Consider the following 26,043-nt stretch of genomic DNA (forward strand, 5'->3'; position numbering starts at 1 on the left):
CAGCTAGACAAATTCAAGTATCATGGCCACCAATTTGGAAGGAAACTTCAAAACTGGGGGATAGGGTGTGGAAATAAAAGATCAGATTAAACCAGCAGTGCAGTCATAGATTCATTCGAAAAAGATAATGTAATGGCCTGCATTGAACACATACTTCTAAATTGTTATTCTTTTCACCTTACAATCAGTCATCAGTGTGATTATTATTGCTTAGGGCCTGGGAGAGCAGTTCCCCCCACTCCCAAGTGTGAACATCTTAAGCCTTTGGAATTGAAGTTGGCCTTTGAACTCCTCACTGAGGATTTCAGCCCAGGGATTACAGAAGATTTTAGGAATAAGTGATTTTGCTTTTCCTGAAAGGGCTTTGCACAGCTCCCTTGAACTGAAGTGTTATTACTGTAAAATGCTATCTTTCCACAGCTTTACTCAAAATCAAGAGTACGTTTTGTTAAGAAAACATGGGGAGGGCAATAATGAAATTGGGACCATTTCTGTATCTATCTGTCATATTCTTTTGGTACTTGAGAGTCTTCTCTTTATCCACAGTCACTTGGTACTGACACTTTTATTAGCAATGCTGTTCTTGTGCTTCTCTCTTTTACCACAATGTCTGGGGTTTTTTTTTTAGCATCGAGTATTTCATTAGTTGGAATGGGAATGTCCTAGGTGATCAAAGTTCTTTCACTTTCTGTTGTCTGTCAGGGTCGTGATCCCAGTGTTTTTCTGTTACAATATTATAGTGTTTACACAGTTCCCAGTGACTGAGCCTTACTACCTTATTATGCCTTTCTGTATACAGGGCTTCACACATCAGCACATCACAACCAGTAATGAGATGTGTAACTGTTTCCAGGTCTGTTACAGTATCTGCATTTGTCTGTCTTACTGTTTTGTTTTCTATGCTGGCTGGAAACCATCTTGATCATAGTCCTATAGGTACAATTCAGGTCACAGTTCTCAGACCATCTGTTAAAGGAGCCTGTTCTCTCTGAACCAAAGATGGAAGAAGAGCAAAGGATTCTAGATATTCTGCTCTATGCTATAAACCTGAGAAATGCAGACATTGCAAAAGCTTCTGAGGTTATAAAACTTGGCAGGGTTGTCTACCTTTGGCCTTGCCATAGACAGACTGCATAAGTCTGCAGCTTCTGGCATGTCCTGCATTGCTTTGACAGCAGTGCTCTTAGCATGTTACTGAAAGAATACTACTCTGGTAGCTTATGCTGTCAATTCTTTGAGATATTTCAGGGGCGGTGAGAAATGCACACAGTACTCAGGGTGTGGTCTTACCATGGAGTGATGTAAAGGTATTTTGACATTCATCGTTTTATTCATCATTCCTTTCCTAATAATTCTTAACATTCTGTTTGCATTTTGATCACTGTCACAACTGAGCCAAGGATTTCAATGTATTGTCCACTAAAATTCTTAGATCTTTTTTCCTGTGTGGTAACTCCTAATATAGTACCTAACACCGTATAACTACAGCATGGATTACTTTTCCCTATGTGCATCACTTGCACTTGTCCACATTATATTTCATCTGCCATTTAGATGCCCAGTCTTCCAGACTTGCAAGGTCCTCATGCAATTTATCATAAGCCACTTGTGATAATTTTATATCATCTGCAAATCCAGATAATTTATAAATATATTAAAAAGCACCGGTCCCAGTACAGAAAGGCATAATAAGGTAGATGCACTCAACTGTTTACCTTTCTCCATTGAGAAAAATGACCATTTAGTCCTACGTACAGTTTCTATCTTTTAACCGGTTTGCAATCCAAAAAAATATATTGCCTTCTAGTTCATGACTTTTTAATTTTCTTAAGAGTCTCTCATGGGAGAATTTGTCAAATGCCTTCTGAAAATCCAAACACACTAAATCTACTGGCTCTTCATTATCCACATATGTAACCCAGACCACTTGTTGGATTACTAATAGGTCCTGCACCAGCCTAGTGCAGTTAGAGGAATAATTAGGAGAGTACCCATTCATGGACAGCCCTCCCTCTGGCGGAGCTGTAATAGATACCCCTGTGGAAAGGTTTGTTTTTTTTTTGTGAATTATATTTATTAGTTTTCAAGAGTGGTAATATACATTTTAACTGCATTTAACAATAACAAGAGTACAATAATGCGCAAACAAGTAATGCAGCAGAAACAATTGCAAAACAAGAGGTTCAATAACCAATGGCAGCGAAAGGACGCCATCACTTTCTGATATTCGGATCCATTACCAGGAAATCTTAAAATTTTCAAAGATTTACAATGGAACCAGTATATGGTAAAAAGATACAGTTGACACAATTGAAACAACAAGCTGCGAACAACAAATTGAAAGGTAACTGTCTCTATTGAAACAGCGACCTAGCTCGCAGTCCTGACTAACAAAAAGATAGTGCAAAGTTTCAGAATAGCACATGATGTATATTCCTCCCTTATACCCCTACCCCCCTCCCTTGTCCTCCCGTGTAACCCTTCCCCTTGTCCCGTTCCCTTACCCCTGAGTGTGTGTTTTGAGTGTCTTATGTAGGTAAGTTTCAGCAATGACACAAAAACCTGCCTTTAGAGCAGTCAGTGCGTACTCTACCGGCCCAAAGTGTTTGCCTAGAGGATGTTGTGAACAGTAGAAAGTGGGAAGTGGAAAGCTGCCCGCACTCCCAGCCCTGTCCGGAGACCCCTATCTGAGCGAGACATCCCCCAACCGACTGCTTCAATGACTACTAGCATATCTTGGGTGTCAGATAATCCGCTAAAGGTTGCCAAATATTATGCAACTCCAACTTTCTTTTTTCAGAAGCAACCTGTCCACTAGAATACTCCAGTGTGTATAATTGAATCAACAGTTTAAACCATTTTTCATAATTCGGGCCTTCTGCAGACACCCAACATGCTAATATAGATTTTTTCCCCGTCATACTTATTTTTGAATAAATTTCATGCTGTATTTATTTGGGGCATGAACTGATGCCTTATTTACGCCAAATAACCATAACATGGGGTCCATGGGTAGCTGTGTTTGAAGCAGCTGGTTACATTTGTTTATGATTTGTCCCCAGAAGATGTTAATCACTGTACAAGACCAGAAATTATGAGAAAACGAACCCATGTCAGATTTGCACTTCAAACACTCCGAAGTAGGTGTGATGCCAGCTATATGAGCCATATCTGCCGCCAAGTAAAATCGCCTTAAAAATTTAAATTGCAATTCTCTGTATAATATGTTTTCTGACCACTCACTCAGTTCTCTGTAGCAGCATTTATACTCAGAATCTGTCAGTTGAAAATCTGGCCATTGGCGCCATTTCGATAAAACCATAGCAAGGGTGTCTTTCGCAATTGTGTTATGCAACGCTGTACTATATGCGGCAATAGTAGGTTTGCTAAGTTTCCTCGCTAGAACAATGCCATGTAGTGTCCAGAATTGTTGGCTGGGCATTAGACACGTTCCGTGTGAATGTACAAAGCTCCGTAACTGCATATAGGCATACTGGTCAGTGGGGGAAAGGAGATATATTTGTTGCAGTTCGGAAAATGTATAGGGTTGCCCCGTCTCCTTAGAGAAACACTGATAAATCCACACCAGGCCCTTAGTTCTCCATTTATGGAAAACCGACAATGAAGCTGCAGGTGGAAAGAGGCCGTGATCGCATATTGATAGAAAGGCAGTGAGCTGAGAAGGTAAACACACCTGAGTGCAAAGATAAGCCCATGCTTTCCGACATGCTTGTATCAGTGGTTGTTGCCCCATTTGGGCGGATATTGAAGCCCTCGGGATCTGAAGCAGATGGTTCAGGGATCGACATCCCCACCACACCTTTAAGAGATTCAGGGGAGTATAGTACGAAAAATCACCTACAATATCTGTAATATGTCGCAGTAAACACGCCAGATTGTACCAGCGCATGTTAGGGCATCCCAATCCTCCTTGTGCCGGAGCTTGCATTAAGGCCTGAAGGGAGACTTGCGCCCGACGCCCATTCCAAATGAAACTCCTAAAGGAGGCATGTACTGCTCTGCAGTCTTTTCTAGTTAACCACAAGGATGACATTTGCATTATGTACAGCCATCTTGGGAGAATTAACATTTTTATGATCTGTATTCTGCCTGTGATAGAGAGCGGCAATCCCCACCATTTCTGAAGTTTATGTGCTGTATCTTGTAATAGGGGATCTATATTAAGTCTATAAAAGTCAACTATGTCCGATGGAATTTTAACTCCTAAATACTTCATAGCTGTGTTTACCCATTTCAAGGGGAAATCTCCCTGCCACAATGGTTTTACCCTCCCCCTACATCCAAAGCCTCCGATTTGTCTTTATTTATACGTAGGCCCGCAAATCTCCCATAGGCCTCTTGTATATCCAGTAAAGGTTGTAACGATTGTTGGGAGTTTGTAAGGTATATTAGAATATCATCGGCAAAAGCCGCGATTTTAAATGCATGGGGCTCTTCCCCATGGCCCCTAATCTCCGGCGTAGCTGCGATCTTTCGAAGGAGAGGATCTATAGCTAAGATGTAGAGCAACGGGGAAAGAGGACATCCTTGACGTACTCCTCTGTTAACCTGAAAGCCTTCTGATTTGAAACCATTCGCCACTATGTAGGAGATGGGATGCGAATATAGCATGGAAATATAACTCAGAAAATTACCCTCCATCCCAAATCTCTTCAGAACTGAAAATAGGTAAGGCCAGGAGACCCTGTCAAATGCCTTTTCAGAGTCAAACCCTATCGCCAGTGCTCCAGTTTGTTGTGTTAAAGACTGCGACATTGCCGTAAGCAGTTTGATAATGTTAGCACATGCCGGTCTGTTCCTGATGAAGCCCACCTGGTGTTCTGAAATGAGTTGTGGAAGAATAGTACTGAGTCTATCTGCCAACACCTTGGCTAAGATTTTGAGATCACAGTTAAGTAATGATATGGGTCGATATGAACTAGGTACCAGTGGGTCTTTCCCTGGTTTGGGCAGCACCGTTACATAAGCTGAGTTAAATTGGACAGGGAGCACATGCTTCCGAACAGCCTCATTGTAAAAACTCGTTAAATTGGGGGTTATGTGGTTTTGTAAGATCTTGTAAAAATCAAATGAGAAACCATCGGGTCCTGGGGCCTTCCCCGCTTTGCTAGTTGATATAGCCGCCAGGACTTCTATTGGGATGATGGGTCTATTTAAAAAAGATGACTGAGTAGAGGATAATGTAGGGATATTCAAGTTTTTGAAAAAGACTTCCTCCTCTAATGCTCCCCCTGTAACATAATCTGTATAAAGTTCTTCGTAGAAGCGGCGAAAAACCTCACATATCTCTTTCCTGGATGTAACTGTCTTCCCCGATGTGGCTCTCATTGAGGGAATATGGGTCTTGCCTTTATGTATTCGTACTAGATTGGCCATATGTTTCCCCGCTTTGTTCCCATACTTGAAAAAGTTTCTATCTGCCACCTGAAACGCTTTTTGAGTCCGCTGGTGTATAATGCTGTTGAGGTCCCTCAAAACACTAAAATATTCCAATTGTGTTTGTGTATTAGGATGAGCTGCCAAGGCGCGCTTTAACTGTCCCAGCTTATCCTCTAACGATAACAGCTGCAGGTTCAACCGTTTCTTTCGGTATGCTATATACGATATGATTTCCCCTCTGAGTACTGATTTAGCAGTTTCCCAATATAATTGAGGATTAGAAGAGTGCTGAGAGTTATGCGTAGCGAATTCCTCCCATTTTGTTCGCAGAAAGGTCTGAAATGACGCATCCGTGCGTAAGTAGCTAGGGAAACGCCAGAACCGTTCTTCCGGTTCCCATTTTTGGAATCTGAGTTCGACCCACACTATTGCATGATCAGATACACCCTGAGCACCTATGACTGCTTTTGTGAGTGCTTGTAGCCCATCCCTGGGAATTAATATATAATCTATTCTAGATAAAGAAACATGTGCTCTTGATATATGCGTAAAGTCTTTTTCTGTGGGATGAAGTGTGCGCCAGGAATCTAACAGTGAGAATTCTGAACAGAGAAATGAAACCCCCTTCCCACTCCTGGAAGCCTCGGCCGGGCCCGGAGGGTTTTTGTCTAAAGTGGGGTCCGCCGGAAGGTTGAAGTCTCCGGCTACTACCAAGTATCCCTTCGTGTGTGCTACCAATTGTGAGAGAATATACGTGTAAAAACCATGCGAGTAGGCGTTAGGCGCGTATAGACAACATATGGTAATGTCTCTGCCATTTAGATTACCCACTACCATAACCATTCTTCCTTCAGGATCATTGAAAACATTCGCTGTAGAGAAGGAGGCATCCTTATGGATTAAAATAGCCACTCCCCCTTTTTTCCCTACGGCCGGGGTGTAGTGACAGGTTCCCACCCAGTCTCTTTTTAATTTTTTACTTTCCAGCGCATTTAAGTGTGTTTCTTGAATACACGCTATCGTGGGGTGATTAGCCTTAAGTTGCTTCAGGACCTTATATCTCTTTACTGGTGAACCCAAGCCATTCACATTCCATGAGAGAATCCTATAATCACCCGCCATTGACATGTGAATTTTTGTCGTAGGTGCAGACCACTGTACTTAAACTCCCGAGTAGATACAGAAACCGGAAACTGAATGAATACCATGTTCGCTCACAGCCACCTCCCTTCAGTCTGATCTTCACATCACACATTCCCCGTATATGCCGCCTGATCCAACACATCGTACCATAGTTTGGATGACATAATACTCTTGTAGTTCTCCAGATTTGTACACACTTTACTGACTCCGCATAAACTCTACCCTGCCCTTTTTGAATCATACACACATAGTTCTCACACACACTCCCCTCCCCGTGCCACCCCTCCCCCCCTTTGAGTCTACTATCCCGGAACTCAAATCCCCCCCCACCCCCTGGACCCCCCATATCCTTTACCCTCCCCTGACAGGTAAACCTCTAAGTTCTACGCCCCTAAATTGGGGTAGAGATCACGCTACATGTGATCGGGTGCTCCGCTCCGCCTTCTAATATAGCAAAGAGGCAAGCATGCTGATATTCTGGTTTCCCCCTTTTTCCCTTTTTTTTTTTTTTTTTTTTATGGCAAAGTATTATCTTGGCCTCTAATACTAATTAATACTGGCAACAGTAATGTCCGTACTAGCAAGTTCATCACTTCTCCCAATATACGGCCTGGGTCATTTGTTGGCCCTTACAATGAAAAGAAAGTGCTAGAGAATGCTACAAGGGAATGATGGGAGGTGTACCTCTCATTAGACATTCAATAGGATTGAACAGATTCATCTCTGCTTGCTCCCTTCCTATATGCAGGTACTAACATGATAACTATAGACAAATGCAGTGCACATAAATGGGCCCGATCCTGAAACATATACAATAGAAAGCTTTCTAAAGCTGTACCCTCAAAGTTTGTAAAAAAAAATAAAAGCCAAGAATGGAACCCAAAATACTGTAAAAGAAACAACCCCGAGAGAGTCCAAAAAGGAAAAGGAAAGAAAAATGTCATAGATCAAAATGAATGTACAATGGTCCTTCTAAAAAATGCAAAGAAACCACGTTGCTGAAAAATTCCTTGTAGTCTACATCACCGCCAGACCCAAAGAATAACCAGGTAGATGCCGCCAGCTATGCACCGGTTAGCTTTCTCGTATCCAGTTCAGCCGATTAGTCGGAAGGGAGATGTCAAACCAGCACCGTATTTAACAATAAAAATAAACTCCAAACCTTTGTTGCTCCAAAGCCCAACGTAGGAGAAGGAGCATTTATTCGATCCATAGAAACATAGAAACATAGAAACATAGAAATGACGGCAGAAGAAGACCAAACGGCCCATCCAGTCTGCCCAGCAAGCTTCACATTTTTTTCTCATACTTATCTGTTTCTCTTAGCTCTTTGGTTCTATTTCTCTTCCACCCCCACCATTAATGTAGAGAGCAGTGATGGAGCTGCGCCATTCCTGTGTCTGAAAAAAAAAAAAACGACAAGATGGCCGCCGATTCTTCTCCTCGTTATCCACTCACTTCACATTTGTAGCCATGAATTTCCGCGCTGCTTCTGGCTCATCAAAAACGGAGGTCTGGTTGTCGTGCCAGATTTTTAATCACGCTGGGAATTGAAGCGTAAATCGAACCTGCTTGTCATAGAATGCTGAGCATACTGGGGAAAAGCTTCTTCGGAGACCTGAAACTTTAGCTGAATAGTCTTGAAAGATTCTGATTCTTTTACCTTCATAAGCAAGATCCGGAATTTTTCTGTAGGCTTGGAGGAGTGTCTGCTTGTGTGAAAAGTTTAGTATCTTCGCTATTACAAGCCGCGGTCGACTTTCCCCTTCTTTACGTTGCCCCAGCCTGTGTGCTCTCTCCACGTGGAACACTGGGGAAATTTCAGGCACATGCAATGCATCGGGAAGCCAGGCTTCCAAAAAGCTGCACAGGTTATTCTCAATGAGCGTTTCTGGCAACCCCATCAGGCGAATGTTGGACCGTCGGGCCCTGTTCTCCAAGTCGTCCAGCTTATTAGTTTGGGACTCGACCTGCTTTTCCAGCGCCGTTATCTTACTCGTGAGGGAAAGATTGTCGTCTTCCAGCAGGCTGATTCTCCCCTCGATCCGTTCAAATCTCGGATTAATATCGTCCAGAGCTGTACGAACTTCAGAGATTTGAGTCGATATTGCAGCAAGTTTTAAATCAAGGGTTTCCATAAGAATCGCCTTAAAATTTTCCGTGGTCGTAGGAGTTAAGGCCAAAGATTCAGTCGAAGGCTCACTCGTCACCATCTTAGGTTCCCCTGTCTTTGGCTTCTCTCTCTCCTTCCTTCCAGCTCGTATTGGCATACCGGGTGAAGAACGGTTCATATAATTAGTGATGGACATGAACCCTTGCGTTCCCGGTGAAGTTGTAGAATTTTATGCAGTTTAACTAGCAGATTAATGGCGAATTCGGAGCGGGGCACCCGGAGCTCTCCTAAACCCAACCACCTGCGCTCATCACATCACGTGACCTCTGTGGAAAGGTTTTATAGCAGAGATCTGCAATAAACTCTGGAGGCAATATTATTTGGAAGTCAGAGTTTGTCCTAAGTTGGATTTGGGCCTACCTGGAGCTTCAGAAACCCTCCGAGACCACTGCAGGGCAGGCCAAAGGTCTCTGCTGCTGTACACTCCTCATGAGGTGCAGAGTGGCTGCTCTGGAACTATTTTAGGATTTTGAACATTTATTTATTGGAGCCCTGTTGAAGGCCTGGCCCTTTCCGAGGCCAGAGACTGGGGAACCCTGAGCTGAAGATGCCCAGTGTTTAGGGAAGATCTGCCAAACAAAGGTGGTGAACCACTGCAGAGGCTTTCTTGATGATCTAAGTTGGGGAAAGAAGATTTGTTTTCCAACATCTAGGAGGAAGTGCTTTTCTGCCTCTCTTCCTGCCCAAGAAATGCAGTCTGCAAGGATTCCTACCACCAGGGATCCCAGCAGAAGATTAATCTACCAACTGTGAGTAAAAGATCTTCATTCAAGGGAGGACACCTATCCGGTGTCTGCAAAAGTCCTGGGGGATAGAGACATTGAATTCTGTGTCAGGATAGGATTTTGTGCCACTGGGAGGGGTTTTCCATCCAGTCAAGAAGCCCATGCCCAGAGGGACCACTGCACAATCTAATCCAGAAGTGTGGATGGATTCCTGGCCTAATAAAGACTAGAGATGTGATTCGGCCGAACCTTTTGGTTCGGCCTTCGTTATTGGCCCGCCATGGGAAATTTTGTTTTCCTGCGGTTCGAGCTGATTTTATTTTGGCTGCCCCGAAACAAAAACCAAAATCCACCCCAACCCTTCAAATTTAATTAATTACAACCCCCCTACCCTCCCGACTCCCCAAAGCTTGCCAAAAGTCCCTGGTGGTCCAGCAGCGGTCCCGGGAGTGATCTCCCACTCTCAAACCGTCAGCTGCCAGTAATCAAAATGGCACCGATGGCCCTTTGCCCTTACCATGTGACAGGGGCTACCGGTGCCATTGGCCGGCCTCTGTCACATGGTAGGAGCAATGGACAGCCGGAGTCATCTTAAAAAATGGCTTAGGAGGGGCTTAGGACCCAACTACGAGCTGTCTGGACTGTCTTCTTATGTCTTTTTTACATAAGAACATAAGAAAATGCCATACTGGGTCAGACCAAGGGTCCATCAAGCCCAGCATCCTGTTTCCAACAGTGGCCAATCCAGGCCATAGGAACCTGGTAAGTACCCATGGTGGGAATGTCTATGGTGATTACCAGCAGAGGTTGTCCCATGTTTTTCTCGACGGGGGTTTCTCCCGGTTGGTGAAAATCATCTATGTTTGATATTTATTTATTTATTTAGGGTTTTTATATACCGAATTTCTTGATACAGATCAAATCAACTCGGTTTACATAGAACAATAGCTAATTAACAATAACAGGTCAAACCTCAAAGAGGAGACAGAGTGGGAGCAGAAAGTAAAAAGTTACATTATAACAAGGGTGGTCAACTTGGAATTGGAAGTAAAGAGTAGGAGAACCACCTCTGGAGATTAACTCTAGCATTATAACTTGATTATGTGACACTCTGCTAGTTTATGTAATAGTATGAGATGGTTGAAGCACAGCTAGTTGGATATTATATTGGCAGAAAAAAAGTCTAGGAGCCGGGAAAGGCTCGACCGAACAGCCAAGTCTTAAGTTTCTTTTTAAAAGTTATGAGGCAGGTTTCCTGTCGGAGGTCCGGGGGCAATGTATTCCAGATGGAGGGGCCTGCTGTTGAAAAAGCCCGGTCTCTGATGGTTAATCTTTGTACCATTTTGATCGGTGAAACATGAAGGAATCCCTTGTAGGCATTTCTTAAAGGTCTAGCCGAAGAGTGTAATTTAAGAGGGAGTAGCGGGTCTAGGGGAGTCTGGTGGTAGATATTTTTGTGGATGATGGTGAGAGATTTGTGGAGTATTCTAAAATTAACTGGAAACCAATGTAGGTTTTTTAGTATTGGCGTGATGTGATCTCTTCGCTTAGAGTTGGTCAAAATTCTCGCAGCTGCATTTTGGAGCAGTTGCAGTGGTTTTAGTGTAACAGCTGGTAGACCTTGCAGGATCGAATTACAATAATCGACCTTAGAGAACAGGATTGCTTGGAGTACGGATCTGAAGTCATGGTGATATAGAAGAGGCTTGAGTTTTTTGAGCACCTGTAACTTGTAGAAGCATTCCTTTGTAGTATAATTTATAAACTTCTTTAAGTTCAGATGATTGTCGATTGTAACTCCGAGGTCTCTGGCATGAGTGATGTGGGAGGTAGCGTGTGATTGTTGTAAGTGTAGACTATTTTCAGGGGTGATAAGCAGGAGTTCTGTCTTAGCAGTATTTAGCACCAAGTTAAGGCTGGTAAGGTGGTGGTTGATGTTTGTAGGTGAGAGTCCCATAGCTTGATTGCTGAGTCCAAGGAGCCTGTTATGGGAATCAAAACTTGGACGTCGTCTGCGTATATGTAAAATTTCAAATTTAGCGATGAGAGGAGATTGCAGAGAGGGAGGATATAAATGTTAAATAGGGTGGGAGATAAAGAGGATCCCTGGGGGACTCCATGTGGGGAGTTGGTGTGAGGAGATTCCTTGTTGTTGATTTTTACCTTATAGCCTCGATTACTGAGGAATGAGTCGAACCATTTGAAGACCGGTCCTGAGATTCCTATGTCGGATAGCCGGTTTAATAAAATGGTATGGCTGACTGTGTCGAAGGCTGCGGAGCTATCGAGGAGTGCAAGCAGGAAAGAGCGTCCTTTGTCAAAGCCCAGGTATACTAGGAGTGATATGAGGAGTGATTCTGTACTATGTTCTTTTCAAAATCCATATTGTGAAGGATGAAGGATTTTATGTTCTTCCAAGTAATTTGATAGTTGATTATTTACTACTTTCTCCATGATTTTGGCTACAAACGGCAAATTGCATATTGGACGATAGTTGTTAGGATTGTCTGGGTCCAGGTTTGGTTTTTTGAGGATAGGTTTGAGGGTTGCTAGTTTGAGAGTGTCCAGGAAGATACCTTGTGAGAGCGAGCAGTTAATGATGTCTGCTAGGTATTTGGAGATGGAGCCTGGTATTAGAAGCAGTAATTTAGATGGGATTTGATCCTGTGGGTGAGTGGAGGGTTTCATTCTTTTAAGGATAGTTTCCACCTCTGTAGAATAGGTGGGCTCGAAGGCTTCCAGTGCTGCGAATGGGTAAGGGCGGTAGAGGGGATCTAAAGATGATGTGATAGGGTTGGAGGGTAATCTAGCCAAGGTGTTAGCGATTTTACTCTGGAAGAAAATGGCCAGTTCATTGGCTTTTGATTGGGCTAGGTTGTCCGAAATCGGTGCGGAAGTTGTCTTGGTGAGGTCTGAAACGTAGGCGAAGAGGGCCTTTGCATCGAAAATCATATCATGGATACGGTGGGCGTAAAAGTCTCTTTTGGTTCGCAGTGTCATGGTTCTGTAATAGTGGAGAGCTGCTTTGTAGATGGCTAGGGAGTGAGGGTTGGGGGAGTTCCGCCATTTCTTTTCCTTCTGTCTCAGCTTTGTTTTAATGTGCGAAGCTCCTTTGAGAACCATGGTTGTTTATTTTTCTGAGATGGATTGATATACTTTGATGATGGAGGGCATAGATTGTTCGCTATGGTTTCAGTGATATTTTGCCAAGAAAGTATAGCTGCATTAGGGTTCGAAAGATCCAGGTTGGGAAGTTCTTTGCTTAGGGAATTGCCGAGGGCTTCTGAAGGACAGGATTTCCTATAGTGCAGTGTGGTAGGCAGCAGGGGCGCAAGAGATCCTGTTGTCATTTTAAAAGTGGAGGTGATCATAAAGTGGTCTGACCATGGTACTGGGAGGCAAGAAGGGGATGAGAGTTGTGTGAGGCTATCATTAGTGAAGATGAGATCAAGGGTGTGACCCACTTTATGAGTGGGTTGGGTGATGATTTGGGTGAAACCCATGTCTGAGAGGGAGGAAAGGAGAGCTTCACAGTTAGAAGATTGAGGCCTGGTGTCGATGTGTCGATTAAAGTCCCCAAGGATGATGGAGGGTGTATCCAAGATATGTCATTCAGTAGGTCTCAATGATGGAGACAATGAACTTTGGGAGCGGTTTGGCGTTGATTCTCTGGATGTAGAATGAGAGGCACTTGGAGATTCATGTCTCTGTTTTAATGGTGATTGGATTGTCTAAGACAGATGTGGCGCCCAATGGGATGGCCTAAGCGCCGGCTTCTGTGCCGTGTGCGTCGGTTTCTGTGCCATGTGCGCCGGCTTCTGCGCCGTGTGCGCCATCTGCGCACCGTGCAATGTTCTTCTGGTGCCGTGTGTGCCGTCTTCGGCGCCATATGCGTCGGCTCCCATTCCGTATGCGTCGTCTTGGATTTCAGACGCAGAGTCTTTGACGCTGGTGGTGTCTCCCTCAGCACCGCCTGTGCTGTCTTCGGTGCCTGGTGCGTCTTTTTTAGCGTCGGCTGTTCCAGTCTCGACATATGGTGTGGCACCCGCTTCGGGAATGGCGCAATAAGTTTGGGCCTCAATATTTTTGTTGTTGAGGCCAAATCTTTCTCCAGCTTTTGTGGATCAGGTCCCTGATCTCTATCAAGCCGCGATTCCTCCTTACCTCCAGGACTGGAGGGTTTGGGGTCCCACGACGCAGCCCTCTTCATCACTGGAGCTGGAACATTTGACGGCCCCGGTGAAGAGTGCGCTTCAGAAGGCGTATGAAGGCCTTGACGTTGTTTCATCTTGTAGGCCCGTTGTCTTTGGGCCCTCGGTGACATCCAAGCGCAAAATTCACAGTCTTTCTGACTGTGATCTGGCCCGAGGCATTGATAGCAGCGGTTGTGTCCGTCCGTGATCGACATCACCTTCCCGCATCTACAGGGCTTAAACCCTGATTGTTATTTTAGACATTTATTTATTTTTATTTATTTGTGATTTTTCTATACCGGCATTCACGGAGTTTGTATCATGTCGGTTTACATAAAACAAACTTTTTTAAACCTAACATTTTAAACATTTTAAACCTAACTGAAAAGTTTACAGTGAGGAGAAAAAAGCTCCACGTGAGATCCCGCGTGTGGAAAAAACAGACTGAGGAGAATCTGTTACTTTCCTGTGGGGGGAACACACGTGCAGCCTCAGAGAGCAAAAACTCTATCCTCTGGTTGGTAAAGCTCCGCCTCCTGGGCCCTGAATGACAGTTCCCATGACAGCATGGCTAATTCAGCCCTGCTATCGACAGGAAAAAAGAGGTCTCTCTAATAGAAAAAAGGAAGTAATATTTTCTCTCTACAGATCTCCATATAGACCTTCTGAGGTGTAGGTAACCTTTTAGCTTTATGCCTCCCACATTAGGCCTGTTAGATTTTAATAATGAATAGTGAATCAGACATTAATAATTACAGAGCCTATTTGTGTAGGCTATCCTTCTTTTGCAGTCATTTGTGTAAGCCTAGCCATTTACTAATGTCCACATAGGGATGGTAGCTTTCAAATTGGTGCATGGGCACACATTTGCATGCAACCGACGGCCCACGCCCAGGGATGCAGCTATTTTATAACTTGCACACATGTTCTAAAATAGACTGGCCGCATGCATATGTGACAAATTTTAAGTGGGCACATGCATGGGTGGGCAAATCCTGCTTGTACCACATAAGTCGGGAGATTTTAAAAGGGGCACATGCCCATGCAGCCTCAGTTTGCCAGGTCAAGAGACATGTCTTCCAAATCCCCCTGGTTTAATAGCCTTCACTCCCCCCCGTCCCTTAAAACCCAACAGATCTGCCTCGTTTTCTTTATTTTATAACTTATAACTCTCCTCCATAGCAGAAGTAAACATATGCAGCAGGGGTATATATATACAGTATATTGTTTTTTATATTCTGCTGTTTGCACTTTAAAGCAGATTACATTCAGGTACTATAGTAGTTCCCTATCCCTGAGGCAATGAAGGGTAAAGTGACTTGCCCAAGGTCACAAGGAGCAACAGTGGGACTTGAACCCTGGTCTCCAGCCCACTGCTCTAACCACTAGGCTACTCCTCCACTCATATTTATGCACACATCTCTGATTCACGCCCTGAAATGTCCATGTCCTGCCCAAACCATGCTCCTTTTTGAACATTCTTGAGTTGTGTACGCTGTGAGAGATGCACGCGTATCTGGGAAGCTTTTAAAATCCACTCAGGGCACAAGCCCGACTTGTGCGAGCATCCCCTAATTGCTGCATGCGCTGGGCTTTTAAAATTTACCTTTAACTGTGCATGTTAAGCCTGGTGCCCACTAGTAAATAGATCCCTAAGCCTTGAATTTGGGTGAATCAAGCATTCTGATTTATACAGCTTCCTAACTCTTCTTCTACACTGCTGCCTGGATGTTATATGTATTCTGAGCTCTGAATCTCACATCACACGTCACTGTTTCTCCTGCAGATATATTAGGCCTTTTTTTAAAAAAAGGCTTTTTCTCCATTCTTTGCCTATGGAAGGGAATCTTGGGTGAATAAGGTCCATTGACCACTTTATTGTAACTCACTTCACATCAAGATAACCTCTAGCAGTTCCAGAAAAGTTCTGTTCTTGAAATCTCAACCTATTAAGTAACCCCAATTTACAGCTCATTTAAGCTCACATTTATTCATCCCTTGCCAAGTTTCACTGCACACCCAAAGTGCAGCATAGTCATTTATAGGAGCAATTAATTATGAGTTTAATTAACCAAGCATAATTTCTAAGACAATTATCTAACATTATATAGTTGCTACATCTTACCTTTCTTTGTTTCGAAGTCTGATTAAGTATTCTTCTTCACTGAACCCTGATAGGTCATATAGGATCTGACTTTTACTGTTCATCAAGTAAGGAGCAGAGATATTAAAAGTAGAGCATTTCTGTAATAAAATATGCAGTGTAAATGAAGATAAAGTTATTCATATCCATGTCTAGGATGATAGCACAAACTTGTATCTCAATGTATTCTACATAAACAGATCAAATTTGATTCCCTATATTCTGGCAATTTGAGTTTACTTCAACATATCAATTATCTTTATGCAAATTACACAAAATGTATATATTTTATAAGAGAAACGTTTTATATCAGAGGTGTTGCATACACATCCATGCTCTCACTGGACTACAAATATTTCAGTTTATGCCTGAACTATTTTAATCAGCTGAGTGTTAACAAGTCACATTCACACATTAACTTGTTTTTACTGCTCTAAGGGATCTGTGTACTAACTGGGGTTAAAACTGACATAGTTACACAAGTTTTGATGCTGGTGCTACATCAGGCATAAATGCTCGATGTATGAAACTAATGAGATGCAGAACCTGACAGTATTATCATGCCATGTTAGAAACAGCACAGCTATGCTAACATAGCTCCCTTTGATGGCTCTGGTTTCTCTGCATTAATTAACTCAAAATGAAAGGTTGGTTAGCATAGGAAACCTCTATTGCCCCCCCCAGTCTCAACATCAGCTATCTGAACCTACCCGGATTGCCCAACATAGTTTGAACACAGGTAAATTAATTCATTTAGAAGGATATTATCACCATATTGGACAGAAACATCAAACAAACAGTAGGATGCTCTACAGAAATTTCCTCAAAAAACTTAAAAAATAGATGTTATATAGTGTTCAACTTTCACTGTTAAGTATAAAGCAGTGACTGTGCATCCACATTATAATCATACACTTGTGCAATATATTCTTTGGAAAACTTTTTTTTATTAATTGTGTGGATTTTAAAACAAAAACTTGTTTATTCAAAATAGATCATATTAGAGCTCAAGCAACACTTATCTTCTGTTCGAGGCATCCCTCTGAAAACTGAAGTCCAAAGTCAAGGAGAAGTCCAGTTGTCTAAATGTTATGTTCTACAAATGCTCAAAAGTACAATAGAGTTCCAAATTATACCGAATCCAGTGTTTCCATAACCCCGTTACCTGCTTTGGGGGATTCTCTATAAAGTACTGCAAACCTCAGGTCTTCAACTTGGGCAAATATGGCTTCCTGAAATAAGTTTCAATCTGTGAACACAAAATAGATAATAATATCCAAAAAAAGAAGCAGAGTGAGCTTTTTTGGATATTAATATCTTGATTGCTCTTACCATCTACTGCAAGTCTTTTGATAAAAATAGCTTTTTACATGTTTCAAGCTGCCATCCCTGGTGGCTCAAGGAAAGTTTGCCTATTCAGTTTTTTAAATTATGCTGTTTATACTCAGATGTTGATGAATTCAGAGCATGAGCGCATAATAGGGCTGGTTGCTTTATAAGTCGGGCATATCCTGTCAGGACTGTAAAATATGCCTACAAAAGAGCTCTTTTATCAATTCAAGATTTTTTATTGAACCCTAAGTCTATAGAACAACTGGAGCAGCTTGTTTGGGGTAGATTTTCAAAGAGTTACGCACGTGAGATACGAGCCTAACCCCCGAAAACCTACCCCTGTGCGCGCTGAGCCTATTTTGCATAGGCGTGGCGGTGCGCGCAAGCCCCGGGACGTGCGTATGTCCCGGAGCTTCGAAAAATGGGCAGCCCGAGGGTGGGGCCACGGTCCGGAGGCGGTCTGGGGGCATGGCCGACTGCCCCGACACAGCGGCCTGTGTCGGGGCCTGGCGCACCGGCAGCGAGCCGGCACACGCAAGTTACGCCTGCCAGAGGCAGACATAACTCTATGAAACAAGGTGGGGGGGGGATTTAGGTAGGGCTGGGGGGTGGGTTAGATAGGGGAAGGGAGGGAAAGGTGGGGGGACCAAAAAATGTTCCCTCCAAGGCCGCTCCAATTTCGAAGCGGCCTTGGAGGGAACGGGGAAAGCCATCAGTCCTCCCCTAGGGCTCGGTGCATGCAAGATACCCAAGTGTGCACCCCCTTGTGCTCGCTGACCCTGGATTTTATAACATGCGTGCGGCAGCACGGGCATGTTATAAAATCAGGTGTACATTTGTGTGCGCCCGGTAGCGTGCACTAGAGATGTGAATCAGAACCGGAATCGGTTTGGATTCTGGTTCCGATTCACATGTGGGATTTTTTTCATCGGGCCCGATCGCGGTTTTGTTTATCGGCTGTGCCCGAGCCGATAAACAAAAAACCCACCCCGACCCTTTAAAACTAACCCCTTAGCTTCCCCCACCCTCCCGACCCCCCCAAAAAAACTTTTTACAGGTACCTGGTGGTCCAGAGGGGGTCCCGGGAGCGATCTCCCGCTCCGTGCCGTCCTCCCGCTCCCGGGCCGTCGGCTGCCACTAATCAAAATGGCACCGATGGCCCTTTGCCCTTACCATGTGACAGGGTATCCGTGCCATTGGCCGGACCCTGTCACATGGTAGGAGCACTGGATGGCCAGCGCCATCTTGTGCTCCTACCATGTGACAGAGGCTGACCAATGGCACCGGTAGCCCCTGTGACATAGTAAGGGCAAAGGCTATCGACGCCATTTTGATTACTGGCAGCCGACGGTCCGAGTGCAGGAGATCGCTCCCGGACCTCCGCTGGGGCTCAGGAGGGTTCCCCAAGACTTGCCAAAAGCCCCTGGTGGTCCAGTGGGGGTCCAGGAGTGATCTCCTGCACTCAGGCCATCGGCTGCCAGTAATCAAAATTGCGCCGATAGTCTTTGCCCTTACTATCAGGTTGATACTGTAAGACCGCGGGAGAGCGGACGAACGCCCGCTCTCCCGGCGCGCGCACCAGCCCTTCGCCGGTGCGGGCGATTCAGTATTTAAATGAGGTGACGCGGGAAAAACGGGGAAAAGGAGGCGCTAGGGACACTAGCGCGTCCCTAGTGCCTCCTTTTTGTCAGGAGCGGCGGCTGTCAGCGGGTTTGACAGCCGACGCTCAATTTTGCCGGCGTTGGTTCTCGAGCCCGCTGACAGCCACGGGCTCGGAAACTGGACGCCGGCAAAATTGAGCGTCCGGTTTTCGGCCCGACAGCCGCGGGCCGAATTCAAATTTTTTTTTTTTTTACTTTTTTTTTACTTTTGGGGACCTCCGACTTAATATCGCTATGATATTAAGTCCGAGGGTGCACAGAAAAGCAGTTTTTACTGCTTTTCTGTGCACTTTCCTGGCGCCGGAAGAAATTTCTTAGAGTAAAATGTGCGGCTTGGCTGCACATTTTACTTACTGGATCCCGCGCGCATACCTAATAGGGCCATCAACATGCATTTGCATGTTGAGGGCGCTATTAGGTGCCGCGGGTGGGCCGCGTGTTTTCCTCCCCTTACTGAATAAGGGGTAAGGGAAAACACGCGTCCAGAGCAGGCTGACAGTGCGCTCCGACGGAGCACACTTTACTGTATCGACCTGTTAGTCACAGGGCTACCGGTGCCATTGGTTAGCCCCTGTCACATGGTAGGAGCAGAAGATGGCGCTGGCCATCCAGTGCTCCTACCATGTGACAGGGTCCGGCCAATGGCACGGATACCCTGTCACATGGTAAGAGCAAAGGACCATCGGCGCCATTTTGATTAGTGGCAGCTGACGGCCCGGAGCGGGAGATCGCTCCCGGGTCCCCCACTGGACCACCAGGTACCTGTAAAACATTTTTGGGGCGTCGGGAGGGTGGGGGAAGCTAAGGGGTTAGTTTTAAAGGGTCGGGGTGGGTTTAGGGGTTATTTTTGTGTGCCGTTTTTCCTGCCCTCCCCCAAAACGATAAGGGAACCCCCATGATCAATATCGTGGTGTTCTTGCAATTTACTCTATTTTAGTAAAACTATGTATCCTTTCTGAAGATATATGGTCGAAATCAGAGTTGTCTCCATAAACTACAGATGAATGTTCCACTTATAGCCCATTGTATTTAAATGGACATATTTTAACGGTTTTGATTTTTTACTCGATTGAAGTGGTGATGACTTCAAATCATAGAGGTGACCGCAATTGGCTATTGATGCAAGTAGAACAAAAATGGATTAATGAATTTAGCACTATTGCATTTTTTGGTATACATAGGGATAGATTTTAAAACCCGCACGCGGTTCCCAGGGCACGCACATGGACACACCAATTTTATAACAGGCACGCGCATGTTATAAAATTTGATGGCTGCGTGTGCATGCGGGGGAAGGAATTTTACAAAGCAACCCTTGGAGATGCGAGTAGGACTTCCCCAGTTCCCTCCCAGTCTGCTCCAATTAAGGAGCAGACTGGGAGGGAACATCCCTATATCCCTATCTAACCTTCCTACCTTTTCCCCTCTCCTCTCCTCCCTGACCCCTACACCCCCAACATAACTATTAGAATTTTTTTACATTTTTTACCTTACTGCTCCTTTGGCTAAAGGCGCTGACCCGGCCCGCCCCCCGCCCCTCCCCAGCCAGATCACTCCCCCAGCTCACCCCTTTGGAAAGGCCCGACACTTTGGCACTTTGGGGTTTACGCACATGGCCAGGCCCTTCCGAAAATGCGCGCGGTGCATGCAAGGCCCGGTCACATACGTAACCCCCCGTTTTTACGCACATGGCCCATTTAAAATCAGGCTGACAATGAATAAGACCTGTTTTGGTTTTTTTTGTAAACTCTTTTTATAACACCTGCAATAACTGAGAGTTTTTTAGGAACAATATTTTCCAGCTGTTGATTTTCTCACCATTTGACATTTTAAATATGGCATCATCTGTTTATTGACTGTTCTCAGAATGAAACTTACTCCATGAGGCTATGTTTGTCCAAGCTGAAGACCTGAGATTTGCAGTATTTTGTGGAGAATCCCCCAAATTAGGTAACAGGGCTGCTGAAACACTGGTATTGGTATAATTTGGAACTCCTTGTTATTTTTCAGCATTTGGAGCACATAATATTAGACATTTGGACATCTCTTTGACTTTGAACTTCAGTTTTCAGAGGGATGCCTCGAACAGAAGATGTGTTGCTTGAGCTCTAATACGATCTATTTTGAACCGAAGGTTTTGAATTAAAATCTACAAAATTTACAAAAATATTATGCATTTCCCTTCTTTTAAATGCATATCAAAAAAAATTTTAAATTTGGTTTTATGAGAACTATAATTAAAAGTATGAAATATAGCACATAAGGGTGGTTTTCAAAAATTGTTTTACCACTTGTTAAGTGAAGTTGAAAGCTCGATCCTGTGATGGTCTCTTTGTTCAACATTGATTAATGTGAACCAATTTTTTTCTTCTAGTTTTGACACCTATTGATTTTGACCTCCACAGGGTTTTCAGGGTTTATATATTATACTTATTCGCTATTATTGAGATGACACTAAAATGAGAATATCTTTTTTGTATGGTGAGTTGTACAGGGAATGTCACAGTTCAGAACCAATGTCAGGAAGTATTTCTTCACGGAGAGGGTGGTAGATGCCTGGAATGCCCTTCCGGAGGAAGTGGTGAAGACCAGAACTGTGAAGGACTTCAAAGGGGCGTGGGATAAACACTGTGGATCCATAAAGTCAAGAGGCCGCCAATGAAGAGTGGGTGACTCGCCAGAATGATGGCTACTGCCTGGACACAATACCCTTATTCAATAAACATACACATGGTTACTGTGACTCCAACATCACTCTAAGCTTCAACAGCAAGAGGAAATGTGGAAAAAAGGATTTGCACTCACAAAGCCGGGAGTAGCTGGCTTGTTACGGCGGTTACTACCCCAAACCAAATGTGCCTGATACTTCACTTTCGATGCACATCCAGCATAGCTCTCTGCTCCAACGGCAGGGGAGAAGAAAAACTGATACTTCACGCATACCCAGCATAGCTTCAACGGCAGGGGAGAAGAAAAAAGGATTCACACTCACAAAGCGGGGAGTAGCTGGCTTGTTACGGCGGTTACTACCCCAAACCAAATGTGCCTGATACTTCACTTTAGATGCATATCCAGCATAGCTCTCTGCTTCAACGGCAGGAGAGAAGAAAAACAACCAATAAGGGCTGTATAACATAGTCTGGGTTAAAACAAATAAGCATGGGTGTAGCTTGCTAATTGTGGCGGTTACTACCCCTACTACCCCCTAACTAATCAAGCTAGATATTTCACTTGGATGCAGCTCCATCACTGCTCTCTACATTAATGGTGGGGGAGGAAGGGAAATAGAACCAAGAGCTAAAAGAAACAGATAAGTATGAGAGAAAAAATGTGTGAAGCTTGCTGGGCAGACTGGATGGGCCGTTTGGTCTTCTTCTGCCGTCATTTCTATGTTTCTATGTTTCTATGCTCTGTACCCATTGTGGGGGGCAGGGGATTCCTATAGATGCAGAGTATATATGTACAGTTAGCCCCACGATGGTCAGTGTGTTACACAGGTGAACATTATCTGTCAGGTGTTAGGAATCTGCAGGAGAAAAATATTCATTTATGTTTACGGTTCGTTTCCAGAAAGTTTTTTTCTCATTTATTTTGGTTCGTGGACTGTTTGATTCATTTTGATTCATGAGAAAAAAAACAAATCAAACAAAAAAAATAAAACTCAAAATGGCCAAAAAATGGAAACAAGGCTTCCCGGGGCCAAGATCCCCCCGGCCCACACTTAACTGGTCCAATGAAGATCCGCCGATTAGGCCAAGGATGCAGTAGGTCACCGCGACCTCAGTCTACTCAAGGCCGTACACATTACCGTACATCAAAATGGCGCCAAACGCTGGGGATGAATGCGCCAGGTCAATTAACTCCATCGAATAGCTTCATTTGGCTTGCATGTGCCGGAGAAAGAAGAGAACAAAGAAGAGGCTCTGAGACCTGGGCAAATAGGCCTAGGCCTGACCCTGGGCTGAGACCCAGGAATTGGGACCCAGCCTCCTGGCTGAGGCCCTAGCATCAGGCCTGAGACCGGGCTTAAGCCCTGGCATTGAGACCCGGTATCTGAGTCAGGTCATAGCATTGGACCTGGTTCTGGGCCAGGCCTAGGCCAAGGCCCCAGCATCGGGACCCGGCCTCCGGGTCGGGTCTTGGCATCAGGCCTGGGTCCGGGCTGAGGCCCTAGTGTCGGGCCTGGGTCTGGGCCAGGCCTAGGCCAAGGCCCCGGCATCAGGACCCAGATTCTAGGTCAGGTCTCAGCGTGGAGCCTGGGCATAGGCTGAGACCCCTGTGTCAGGACCCAGCCTGTGGGTCAGATTGTGGTATCGAGCCTGGGTCCGGGCTGAGGCCCCAACATCGGGACCCAGCCTCTAGGTGGTTCATGGCATCGGAACTGGATTCATGCTGAGGCCCCGGCGTCAGAACCTGGCCTCCGGGTCGGGTCGTGGCTTCGGGCTGTGGTATCAATCGGTGCCTCTGCTGAGACCCCAGCATCACACTTGGGTCTAGGCCACAACCCCTGCTTTGGGCCTCAGCCTATGCCCTAGACAAGGCCCCAGTTTCAGGCCTAATCCTAGGCTCAAATCATTAGTTTATAATGAAACAAATAAGATTTGTTTCATTCGGGGGGGCCCCCAATTAGTTTGGGGTCCCCCCGAATGAAATTACTTAGCCTTATTCGTCATGTTTTTTGCAGTTTTGGTTTAAACAAATCCACATTTCTATCAGGGATGTCTCAACAAAAAAAAAAGGTTGAAAATCACTGCTCCAGTTCAATCTCAGTCTTGAAATAGTTAATATTAAACTGTAAGTAGTTAACTGTTAACAGATTTTGTACTTTACTGTTAGAAGTTTTAGTCCTACGACAAGTGACCAAAAGGGTAATACATTCATTTGTCAGCTAAATTATGAAACAATTATATATCATAAATACTGAGTACATTTAGGCCAAAATAATCTTTCACATACAAACAGAAAAGTATCTGTTTGGAACTTACTTATTAAAAAAAATATATAAAAAACTTTTTTCTGAATGAAAATGTATTTTCAATAAGGTGACGAAAGTTTGAAATGTAATCCTATGTGAACATTATTACATGATGCGCCTTATCCATTTAAATTATCATCTTATAGCATAAAGTAAGAGGGGAAAAATATCTCACAATTCAATGTAACCCTTTTACATGGTCAATATATTATCTCAGATCCTTGGAAAAAGCTTTAATCAGTCAATTATATTGAATAAAACCCTTATACAAGACTTTGTATTGTCCATGTGAAAGATGTTTTTTTTTAACCTACTAAATAGAATATGTAACATTTCTTAAAAAAAAAAAAAAAGCGAGCCTTTGAGTGTATAAAATAAAAATAATATTAACTGGTAGGGATGAGCGTGAGGAAAACATTGGTTTTGGCTTTCTTTCACTATTTTTTCATTTTGTTTCATTCTGGCCTTTTAGTGTGTGCTAAATTGCTTTAGTGTGCGCTAAATTGCTTTAGCATGAGGTGAAATGTAGAAATGAAGTGAAATGAAAATTTTGTTTTTACTGTGTTGTCGTATTGAAAATGACAGAAAATAAAACATATGTTTGATACAAATGCATTTCCCTCTTAACTGGTACTTCTACATCAAAGAATATAATACAAGATCAGCAGTCGTACCTGTTGTCCTGGTAAGCACGCACAGAACTCCTGCAATTCTTTTTCCAAATAAGTTTGCCAGCATGAATAATTTCTTGTAAATAACAAAGTAAACAAAATACATTATTAATAACAAACACAAATCATAATGAATATTCCAACAGGAAATAACAAGAAAAGGAAAACACATTACTGACTTTATTCACCCATAGTCAGTTTGGCCTCTGAAGAGCAAATCGAAAATAATTAAGTTTTGCTGAAGCACATCTGTTGTAAAAAAAAAAGATGTCCTAATGGCTAGAAAAAAGATATTCACCTCGCAGAGGAGGAAGACACTCTATAGACACTTCCTAAAGATCCTCCACTTCAACCACATATGTACCTCAGGCTCAAATTTATTTACTCCTAATCAGTGCTGGTGTAAGTAGGGGCAACACCACTGCTCATACTGGAAGCAATTCAGACACTTGGATATCCTTCATGTACTTTGGCGGAAAAGAAAACTATCACTTAACACTCATACATATTTTGTTTAACAGGTTTCAGCTACATTTAAAGAGCAGCTAAAGGTTTGCATACAAAAACGTTTTAAAATGTCAGTACTACTTTGCCTGTTTAACATGATGGTTTTTGCTTTTTAGAAGCTGCTTTGTCCTATCCTCTCATCTACATTATCCTACACCACTTCCATATGAGGGCATGTAACGGAGTCTATATTAGGACCCCTTAAAAGACCAGGACCAGGCATTTAGCCTAGTTCATCTTAAGACATAACCTAAGCGGGAATCCTGGGGCCAGGGCATTTCTCTTACTAGGGATAAGAGGGAACAAACAAAGCCCGGGGAGTTGGATGTAGGAGACAGTGCACCAACATTGCCTGTGTCTGACTGCTATTGTTCCTGGTTTAAGTCCTACTGAGGGAAGCAGGTCTTTTGTAAATAATAAAAGGATTCTGTGAAGCAAGGCCAGAGTCCAGTGTGGTCTGTCCTGTCCTCTGGCACCCACTCCCCACAGTATCACAGGGCAATTTTCAGAACTCTGCACACAGGTACAAATTTCGTGGGTGCGTTTACCTGTGGGTTTTTCACCAGTTCTCACAAGAAAAATATATGCATACTTTTCCTTTGAAAACTGGCCAAGGAAAAAGAATCCGCAGAAATGTTCACACCTGCTTTTCCTGTGTATTTTACCCAGCAAAAGCAAATGCATATAGTTTCAAAAGTGCAAGCTACAGTGTGTGGCTGCCTCCCCAGTCTCACCCTGCAGGTGGAAGTACACACGTTGTGCAAAAACACATGTCTATACCCGCATACTGTTCAAAAAGCCTTTTATCCATGTAAGTAACCATTTACATGATTAAATGGCGTTTGAAAATTGCTAAAATACAATTATTAATTCAGTCTGTAACAGTTAAAATTTCCAAGCCATAAAATTGCAAACAAAATTTGTACACTGAACTAATTACTCCAATTGGTTCCTCAGTGATAATCATCAGTCCAGAACTTTTGTCTCACAAACACATTTAAAAAAATATTTTTCTTTTGCATTATAATATTTATTTATTTATTTTTAGTTTTTATATACCGATCTTCCTACATTAGATGCAAATCAAACCGGTTTACATAGAACAAAAAGAAACTTGCCT

At 43.7% G+C, this 26,043-nt stretch overlaps 1 protein-coding gene across 1 annotated transcript in view; it reads right to left on the reverse strand.

The window, feature by feature from the left end:
* The window catches only part of ABCA13 (ATP binding cassette subfamily A member 13), a 929,477-nt gene that overhangs the window by 325,189 nt on the left and 578,245 nt on the right, over positions 1 to 26,043 (reverse strand). Inside the window, exons 39-40 of the mRNA XM_029587089.1 lie at positions 24,420 to 24,492; positions 15,760 to 15,878 (exon numbers count right to left, since the gene is read on the reverse strand). Coding sequence (XP_029442949.1) covers positions 15,760 to 15,878; positions 24,420 to 24,492 — 192 coding nt within the window. The remainder of the gene's footprint in view (positions 1 to 15,759; positions 15,879 to 24,419; positions 24,493 to 26,043) is intronic.

This window comes from Rhinatrema bivittatum, chromosome 2 (genome assembly GCF_901001135.1).
Source record: "Rhinatrema bivittatum chromosome 2, aRhiBiv1.1, whole genome shotgun sequence".
NCBI classification, from domain to species: Eukaryota; Metazoa; Chordata; class Amphibia; order Gymnophiona; family Rhinatrematidae; genus Rhinatrema; species Rhinatrema bivittatum.